The 10,312-nt window shown below is 36.4% G+C and overlaps 1 protein-coding gene across 1 annotated transcript in view; it reads left to right on the top strand.

Moving 5' to 3' along the window:
- The first annotated feature begins 4,143 nt into the window (after positions 1-4,143).
- Positions 4,144-10,312, top strand: part of GLIPR1L2 (GLIPR1 like 2) — a 31,875-nt gene continuing 25,706 nt past the window's right edge. The window contains exons 1-3 of the mRNA XM_029954594.1: positions 4,144-4,375; positions 6,763-7,008; positions 9,827-9,930. Of these exons, the coding sequence (XP_029810454.1) occupies positions 4,196-4,375; positions 6,763-7,008; positions 9,827-9,930 (530 nt within the window). The 5' untranslated portion in view covers positions 4,144-4,195. The remainder of the gene's footprint in view (positions 4,376-6,762; positions 7,009-9,826; positions 9,931-10,312) is intronic.

Genomic DNA, 10,312 nt, shown 5'->3' with positions numbered 1-10,312 from the left:
TGCCATCATTTTGGCTTACTCTTATAACACTTTTCACACACCATTATCATAATTTTGATTTTGGGGTTATAGAAAAGATCAATCAAGTGAAGAGTGACAGAAAAGTGAAAGAGCAAGAGTAAAGTAAAAACAGTGTGTCTCTCCAATAACATCTCTACAGACAACAAAGCAACACACATCAGTAACTGTAGCCTTACTGCATGATCATTCTTAGGTGTACATAAAAATGTATGTTTAAACTTGCTAGTTTTTATCAAAGTCCAAGTACAGAATTGGAGTATTATTTCTCTTAAATTTCAAGCACATGTATAGAAACTGAAAACCTAAGTCCAAAGTCATCTGAGATAACCTTAAAATCAATATCTTAAAATTGCTCATATTTTTCAAGTAAAGGCAATATCTGTTAGACACAACTGAAAGTAAATGGATATTCAAAAAGAACATGAGCAGAACATTAGTTAGGTAACTGAGTGATAATTTATTTTCCACATTGCTTGTAAAGAAATGGATGATTCTGTCAATATCCTCTAACAATTCCAATGCCTTCAAGAAATGTAATGTGTTAAATTACATCACCACTTTCAAAATTAAGAAAGTTAAAATTTCTTTGGGGGCTAGATGAATAGGCCAAAATTCCCAAAAGTCACAAACTATAAAAACTTAGGAGAAAACTAACACATCTTTTGTTACTGTTGGGAAAAAAGAATTTCCTTTCCTATTCATGGTCCTTCTAACCAGACTAAGAATCAAAATGATATGAGGCAGACTAACAGGTGAAAATCAAACTTAATTATGTATGTACGGGGAATGCAAACAGACATGGGAATTCCAAAGATAGGCAAAATGAGATATGTATGTCATTCTGAACTAAGGAGAAGAGATAGAGATCTGGGATCTCAAAGAGAAGGAATGCAATTCACCAGAAAAAGGAAAAGAGTAAATGTTTGATAAACAAATGTTTGCGGGGGGGGGGGGCAGAGTGGAGGGGCAGGGGGTTCAGAAACAACGGGGCATAGAGGACTTTGATCAAACAGACCTTGCTAGGTTCCTCCCTGTCAACCATACCTAGTTCACAGTATAATGTGGTAATCTATGGTGATAACTCTCTTCCTAGAGAAGGTCCTCTATCAGTTCTTTTTAGGGAGTTGCTGGGGGAGCAGTGGGTGGTAAAAAAACTTTTCCTGAATCCACTGGGTTCTGATTGCTTTTAAATTCAAAATAGTCTTCATTCCAAGTGGCCCATCTTGGAGCAGCCTGCCCCTGTCCCCTACATTACTGATATACTGTATTCACAATCTGTGATTTTAATACATAAAATTTTAAACAATAATCCTCAAATATTACATGCCTCCTTAAAATTTCTGAAAAATGTATTTTAGAATGGAATGCATTTAAAATACTTCTTGGGGGCGCCTGGGTGGCTCAGTTGGTTAAGCATCCGGCTTCAGCTCAGGTTATGATCTCACAGTTTGTAGGTTCGAGCCCCGCATCAGGCTCTGTGCTGACAGCTAGCTCAGAGCCTGGGGCCTGCTTTGGATTCTGTGTCTCCCTCTCTCTCTGACCCTCCCCTGTTCCCACTGCCTCTCTCTGTCTCTCAAAAATAAATAAAGAACATTAAAAAAATTTTTAAATACTTCTTGTACAAAGTACATGATGCGGACCATTTCATTCACATATCTGAAAAACAGTATTTGCAGAACATCCTCAGCAAACCCTACTTCTTTCTACACAACCTCAACTTCCTCTTACTTCTATTTTAGTCACTTGGGTTTGAAAACTAGCTCTACCACTTACTGAGTGGGTAACTTCAGACAAATTACTTGACCTCTTTTTCTGAGTTTTTCCATCTGTCAAACAGGTAATAATAGTGTCTGTTTCTTAAGACTTTTATGATTTAAATGAGTTGATATTTTCCAAACCTTTAAAATCATGCTAGATATTTCTAAAAACAATGGTGACAATTATACAACACTGTGAATGCCACTGAATTTTACACTAAAAATGGTTAAAATGGTAACATTTATGTTAATGTCTATTTTACCACAATAAAAAAAATCAAAAATAAAATAAAATACTGCCTGACACAGAGTAAGGATTTTTTTAATAAACTAAAAACAGCTTTTACCACTTTGCATTATAATTATTTGGTGACTTGTCTGTATCACTTTTAACTAAAACTTCATGTGGATAGACTATATATATGGCTTGTTCAACATTTGTAGCTCTAACTCCTATTGTGGACTCAGACACATAGGAGGTCCTAAAGAAACAGTCATTACTGAGTGTGGTGTCCAGCAATAGAAGGGGTTGCCTAAGAGATAGTGATTTCCTTGTTAATGTAGTTATTTAAGCAGAGGTATAATGATCACCTGTTAATGACATGTCAAAGTATATGTTCAATACATGGGACTAGTAAAAGGGTCTAAAATTTCTTCCTAGTCTAAGATTGCATTATACTATGTATCTTGGGCTTTATTACAGCAATTTTCATAAACAGCACCAACATAATAAAGGAATTCCATCTTTTACCACTGGCCACCTTCACCCCTAAAATAGGCTCTTGTCGTACCAAAACACTTTTAGCCTTTTCAGACCTCCTGGCATATTTACATGCTTTTTGCCTTTGTTTAGAATGTGCTCTGTCACCTGTATGCTTCACCTTCTTGATGTCACATTCTCTAAAAAGGATTCCATGGTCCTCAAAAGGGGTGTTAGTTGTCCCAGACATGCTGCAAAAGCATTTTGGTTTTGTTTTTATCGCATTATATAAGAGTTACCAATTTGCTAGTTCTCTTAAACTGTAGGCTATCTGGGGCAGAGGCTGGGTCTTTCTCAACTATTTAAGGCATTGTCTGGTACTAAATATTTATTAAAAACATAATGGCATGAATGAAACCATCTTGTGAGGTCTACTGCTTTCATTGTGTACATCATAATTTTTTAAAGCACATTTGTTTTTAGATATTTTTGACCAGTCCACTGGTCAAAATTCCTTTGTGGCAAAATTCTATTCCAGTCTCGGTGATTTCAAATATCCCTTTGAATTGAGCACAATATGTTACATGTAAATGTGTAGCCCCCAAACAAACACATGCTTTTATTTTGTGCATAGAACTTCTATTCTTCAAAGCAAGTTTTCTTGAGCAAAATGTTTGGAGGTGAAGGGACCAAGCCAAAATCTGCTAAGACACTAACCATTCTGTCTGAAGGAAAGAAATGAAAACAAAAAATGAGTTCTTATCTACTGTGAACAAGACAATTTGCCAGAGATGATAAATACTGATATTCCAGTCTGTCTATACAGCGCAGGTGAGAAGAAATGAAAACACGTTAACCTTATGAGAATCTGATGATTCCAAGTCTACCCCCTAAAAGCTGAGCTTTCACTTTTCCATATATTCTGTGGTTCCCACAAAAGATTATTAAAACACTGAGAGACGGGGCACATGGGTGGCTCGGTGGTTAAGCGCCTGACTCTCCAGTTCTACTCAGGTCATGATCTCCTTTTGTTGAGTTCGAGTCCTGCATGGGGCTCCTTGCTGACTGCCCAGAGCCTGCTTGGGATTCTTTCTCTCTCTCAAAATAAATACATTTTTAAAAAGAAAAAAAGAAACACAGAGAAAAATCTCAATGAGGAAGTCCACTTCACCTTAAAGAGGAAATACTTTTTGTCCAAGAGGAAGACAAAGGGCAGGTCCTGCACTAAACTTCCAACGCAACAGACAAAAATAAAAGAAAAAGATGAACTGCCGTTTCAGCTGCATCACAGAAGAAAGCTCATTTCCCCTTGCCTAATTAGAAGGTCCCTCCGACATGACACGTTCATTACGCAGCAATGGCAATCGGTATGCAGACGGCTCATTAATAAACGATGGCGCATCATTTGGTGTCAGAAATCAACTCTGGATAATCTTCAGCTACATCGGTTTAGTGGAAAGCCTGCATCCATTTAACGCAAGCCTCTTCGGTCGGCTCCGCAGACAGCTCGGACGAGCTTCTCCACCCCGCACCTGTTCCGTTCCCGCTTCTCCCCGGGCTACCTCCCGGGAAAGGGGGACCCGCGGCCGGCGCGCCCGCGCAGAACGGCGGCTCACCCGGCCGGCCGGCGCCTGCGCACTGGCCTGTCTGCCGCGGGCGGGCAACGGAGGCCCCAAGGCCCTAAGCGCCCGAGCCGTCCGCCCAATCGCTCCCCGCGATGGGACGGGCCCTTTTGAAGCTGTGGCTGTGTGAACTCTGGGTACTGCTGCTGGATGCCGGGGTGGACGCGAAACTTCTGCCGCACGAAGAGGACGTGTATTTTATCAATGAGTACGTGAACCTCCACAATGAGCTCCGGGGCAACGTCTTCCCCCAAGGGTCTAACTTGCGCTTCATGGTGAGGCTCTAAGGCGGTTGCCCGAACCTCCTCCGACAACGTCCTTGCCGCGACGCCACCCCCTCCCTGGCCACTGCTTCCCTGAGGCTTCCGGATGGCGGGGAACGGCGCTCTGTCGTGGCTTTAACATGCGCTTCAGCTGTATACACTCAAGAAATAAAAACCACTGTGTGACACACGGTTATTAACAAGATTTTGCAGAGAGCTGGGATTGTAGAGGCCTCACCTGAGGGAATGTCTGGTCACCTGTCCTAGTCCTGGCCCTGATTTGGCATTCCCTTACAATGCTGTTCTTGCTTTTTTTTTCTTTTTCATTTTTTTTCCTCCTTCTATTTCTATTTTACATCTCATCAACTGTTTCTCTTGCTACCAGCCTTCTTGATTGTCATCAGAAATGGCTGCAAAATTTATGAGATAAATATTCTCCCACCAGGCAATTAGGAGCTTCCAACTTACATGTAAATGATATCACAACGACTATCTCCCCAGACATGCCTTTTCTTCCTTCTGGATTAGTTCCTTAGACGAATCCGAGAAAAAGATAAATTAAGAATATGATATTTTTATTTATATGATATATAGCAATTGATATTCTGAAGGGCTGCACCAAATTAAGCAAATATTATTATTTTATTATATTTTCCTGTATATATCCTGTATTATAACTTCCTTGCACACAGTCATGGGAAGCAATGACCTAAATGCTTATAATCTTCAAGCTGAGGGTTAGACTTCCTGGGTTTAAACCCAGGCTCCACAATTTACTGGCAATAAGTAGCTATTAAGTAAACTACTTAATTTTTTTTATTTACTTCTTTTGTGAATTAGAAACAGTTATAATAATACATCACTTGTGGAATTCTTAGGAAAATTTAAGTGAAATAATGCATAAAGACGCTTAGACTAGTGACTGGTATATAGTAAGCTTGTGATGTGTAAACAAGATGCAAAATAAGACAGTAGGAGGATAGTCCTTGGAGCATTGTTTGCAAATAGGAAACTACCTAAAAGGCCATTAGTAGTGGAATGGTAACATTTATTATCTGCTACCCCTACTACCATACTACAGAATAGATGTAGAGTTTATAAAACAGGTGGCTTAAGTTATGCTAAAATGGAAAAATCTAAGAGAAAACGGCAAACTTGTAGGCCAGCTATATTGTGTGTATAGTATGCTTACAGTAGTGCAAAGAAGAAAACCCACACAATACCTGCATGACACATCCACGGTTGTATCTTATATTTGAATATGTTTGCATGTATATGTGTATAGACATAGAGAAATGTATACCGAAGCACCTTTTTTTAACAACTATTACCTTTGAGGAGGAAAGTTAGGGGGAGTGTTCTAAAGGCGTAATTTATTTTTTATATTTTTTAGACTTATGTATAATCTAATTAAGAAAACTGTAAGGAAATCTTGGTATTGATTTTCAGAAATGTTTATTTTCAGATACACAGTAATGTATACAAAGCATTTTGATTTTACAACTATTTTACTGATTTATCTATGGATGTTTTTTTTGTTCTTGTCTGTAAGTAAACACTGAATTTAATGAGCTTCTAAATAATGATAAAATTACACATTTCTGGATATTTCCAGGGCTAGCCAGGACACAGTATTTTGTGATACTTTTTTACATTTCTGGGACTATCCATAAAACTTTACACTTGCCTCTTTTATAATATTTACCAAGTAGTACTTGTGTTAAGATCTTATATATAAAATATAGAAGAGAACACTTATGCCAGACTTTGTATTTTATTTCTCACATTACAATAGTTTGCATATACTCAGTATTCAATAAATAGTTCTTAGATGAATATTTTAAATTATTGTATTACTATGTATAAAAGAAATGAGATTGAAAGTATATATTCTGGGGGAGCCTGGGTGGCTCAGTCGGTTGAGTATCCGACTTTGGCTCAGGTCATGATCTCACAGCTCATGGGTTTGAGCCCCACATTGAGATCTGTGCTGACAGCTCAGAGCCTAGAGTCTCTCTCTCTGCCCCTTCCCAACTCACCCTCTGCTTCTCTCTCAAAACTAAATGAACATTAAAAAAATTTTTCAAAAAAAGTATATATTCTGAATAGACTACATGTAAAAGTATTACCACCATTTGCATCATCTACAATCTGATTTTTTATTTACAAATATATGGAGAGTCCTTTCCGTCAGGAAATAGTTATTTCATTTATGATTAACTCAAAAGCATTTCCCCCATAGAAATTTTTTAAACCAGACCCATAAGCACAAAGTTAGTATTGTTTTCCTTAAATCTAATATGAGAATTCCAGGAAAATAATTTAGAGAACAACAACAACAACAACAAATCCTCATTATTATTATTTTGTTTTCTTTACTTGTTGCATTTTCTTTTCAGACTTGGGATGTAGCTTTGTCACGGACTGCTAGAGCATGGGGGAAGAAATGTTCACATGAGCGTAATCCTTATTTAGGAAAACCATACATGGCCCATCCTAAATTTAATGATATTGGTGAAAATATGTGGATTGGCCTTGAAAATGAATTTACTGCCAGTATTGCTATCAGAAGTTGGTACAAAGAGAAGACAAGGTACCATATTGAAAATGACAGCTGCTCTCGTGACTGTTCTAATTATAAACAGGTATCTAATTTTTATATTAATTCAATAGATTCTTTAATTGCTTTACTACTAAGATTTTATTATGTTTAATTTTATAAATAAACCCAAATGGTAAGTTACTTCTAATAGAATCGAAATTCTAATCAATCCTAGATCTTTAAAATGTTTATAACTCCATCTATTACATGAACCATACAGTTAAAACATTTCTTTAAATAGAGTAAAAAATCTCATCTCCATACCCCAAAATGAAAGGTACTTTTCTAAGAGTAACACATACTGAAAAAGGAGGAAACAGCAAATGAAAATTAGATTTAAATTATTGTCTATAAACATAAGTAAAAGACTTGATTATTTTGCACAGATCAGAATACATACTGCTGTATAACGGATTGATTAAAGCATGTTAAGAGCAAATTAATAGCATTTTTTTCCTGTCTCCTGTCGAAGAGTCCATACATACACTTTATGTTCCAAGAATACTGAACTACTTGTTATTTCCTCTACACTTATTATTTCACATGTCACATTACTTATAATCATCTACTTACATATGATACTACAGTAAGTACATGTCATGGATAAGATGTCTCAACAACAACATAACATTATTTTGGTCTTCTATAAATTTTGCACCAGGAATCAAGAAATTCTTAGATGAACTTTCAAGCTGATTTAAGAGATGAGTATTTTTCAATCAGTAGGCTCTGATGTCATGTTTTATGCAGAACTTAAAATTTTATAATTTTAAGACATGTTGAACTCATGTCTTTATGTTCAATCAAATGAATCATGTTTCTTTTTAATGTTTGCTTATTATTGAGACAGAGAGAAATGGAGCATGAGGGGAGAATAGGCAGAGAGAGAGGGAGACACAGAATCCAAAGAACAGCTTCAGGCTCTGAGCTGTCAGCACAGAGCCTGACACAGGGCTCGAACCCACAGACTGTGAGATCATGACCTGAGCCAGAGTCAGTCGCTTAACCAACTGAGCCACCCAGATGCCCCAAGTGAATCATGTTTTAAAAGATGTTTGTACAGTTCATTCTTCTTCTAGAAAGTGATAGTGGTTCTCCATTGTCTTACTCATATCAAAGCCAGACTCCTTAATATGATTTTAATAATCCCAGTAAATTAACCATGTCTATTTCATGATCTACTCTGTTATTTTTTTACTCCGTAATTCTGGTATCATAGACATTGTTATTTCTTGTATTTTAGTAACTCCATTTCAACTGTTGCAGACATTGTATTCTTTTTTTTTATAGTTTATTGTCAAGTTGGTTTCCATATAACACCCAGTGCTCATCCCTCTTTATTCTTTTAATGTATCACTCTATTTCTTTTAAGAATCACACTTTTAAAACCACTAAAACTGGGATAATGAGAAAAAGAAACCAGAAACCGTTTCTTCCACAGAGGTTAACAAGACCAAACAAGTACTTTTTTGTTATGTGGAAGTGTTAGAAATACTAAAGCCATACAGAGAATTTCTGGAATATCTTTAATGGTTCTCATACTGTCACTCCAATTCAAGACTTTTTTCCTTTTATGGAAACTAGCTCTTTTATTCGTTTTTTTAAACTGCAGGCCCAGACTCTTTTATTTTATAATGGAATTTCCTCAACAAAAGAATAGAGAAATGCTGACTGCATTCAATTACTCTCTACTCTTGGATAGCCTTTCCTTCCCTTCTATAATCTTGATGTTTGGTTTTTTTCTTTCTATGCACAATTTCCAGTCTTCCAAAACTTTTTCTCCTCCTTTTTCCTCTTCTTATCTGCCATAACCTAGAACTCTCAGATTCAAAAGGAGTTTGAAAATTGATTCAGCATGTGTGCCTTCCTTTGACTCTAAACCATTCTAGATCAGTGTTTCTCTTTATACTAAAAATACAGAGATGGAGGGACCCCTGAGTGGCTTAGTCTGTTGAGCATCCGGCTTCAGCTCAGGTCATGATTTCACAGTTCGTGGATTCAAGCCCCGCATCTGGCTCTGTGCTAACAGACAGCTCAGAACCTGGAGCCTGTCTTCGGATTCTGTGTCTCCTCTCTCTGACCCTCCCCTGCTCACTCTGTCTCTCTCTCTCTCTCTCTCAAAAATAAATAAAACATTAAAAAATACAGTGGTGCAACCTATTAAAGGTTTCTTTAAATACAATTTGGGAAATGCTTCCCTAAATCTATGATAATTCTCTACTTGCATCTGTACTATCAACAATAGCCAAAGTATTAAAAGAGCCCAAATGTCCATTGACCAATGAATGGATAAAGATGTCCATTGACTGATGAATGGATAAAGAAGAATATTAATCAGTGATCAAAAAGAATGAAATTTTGCCGTTTGCAACAACATGGACGGAACATGCTAAACAAAATGAGTCAGTGAAAGACAAATACGATTTCACTGATGTGGAATTTAAGAAGAAAACAGATGAACATAGGGGAAGGGAAGCAAAAATAAGATAAAAACAGGGAGGCAAACCATAAGAGACTCAAATACAGAGAACAAACTGAGGGTTGCTGTTGGGATGACGGGTGGGGGGATGGACTTCTATGGGTGACGGGCATTCAGGGGGGCACTTGTTGAGATGAGCACAGGGTATTATATGTTAGTGACAAATCACTAAATTCTATTTCTGAAATCATTATTACACTATATGTTAACTAGCTTGGATTTAAATTTTAAAAATCCTCTACCTGCATCCAAATGAAGATTAGTTCATATTCCTTAAAATGCTTGGTTAAGATTCTTTGTAAATTGAATACATTATTGCTTATAATACAGCAGAATAAATGTTTAGGATCAGATTTTGTTTTCCTTGGAATATTTATTTTAGGTTGTTTGGAACACATCTTACAAAATTGGTTGTGCTGTTACTCCATGTTCAAGAGTGGGACATATCACACGTGCAGCAGTTTTCATTTGCAACTATGCACCAGGGTAAGTTACCTTAAATTTGAAGAAGAATATTAAAATAAACTGGTAATTTTTCAAGGTTAGGTTTTCCTGACTTTTAATATATCCTTCTAAATGTCTTTTTAAACTGTAGAAGAATTAAATATAAGATATTAAATATTTTATATTGAAATATTTAAAGTTCTGTAAGAAATAAGTAATATTTGGGACATATTGATTTAATATAAATTAGCCAAGTATTACTAAAAACATTTTAACTTCAGTGTTATTTCACAATATCTACTTAGCACAATATCTAGTCTAATTAGGATTTAAATTGGTTTTTCCCATATTTGTAATAATTTATTTCCATATTTGTAATAAAAGTCAAAGGAAAATAAGGTTAGATGTGCTGACATGTATATTT

This window comes from Suricata suricatta, chromosome 10 (assembly GCF_006229205.1).
Source record: "Suricata suricatta isolate VVHF042 chromosome 10, meerkat_22Aug2017_6uvM2_HiC, whole genome shotgun sequence".
In the NCBI taxonomy this organism is placed as follows: Eukaryota; Metazoa; Chordata; class Mammalia; order Carnivora; family Herpestidae; genus Suricata; species Suricata suricatta.
Note: the sequence above shows the minus strand (reverse complement) of the source record. Positions and strands in the feature narration are given on the sequence as shown.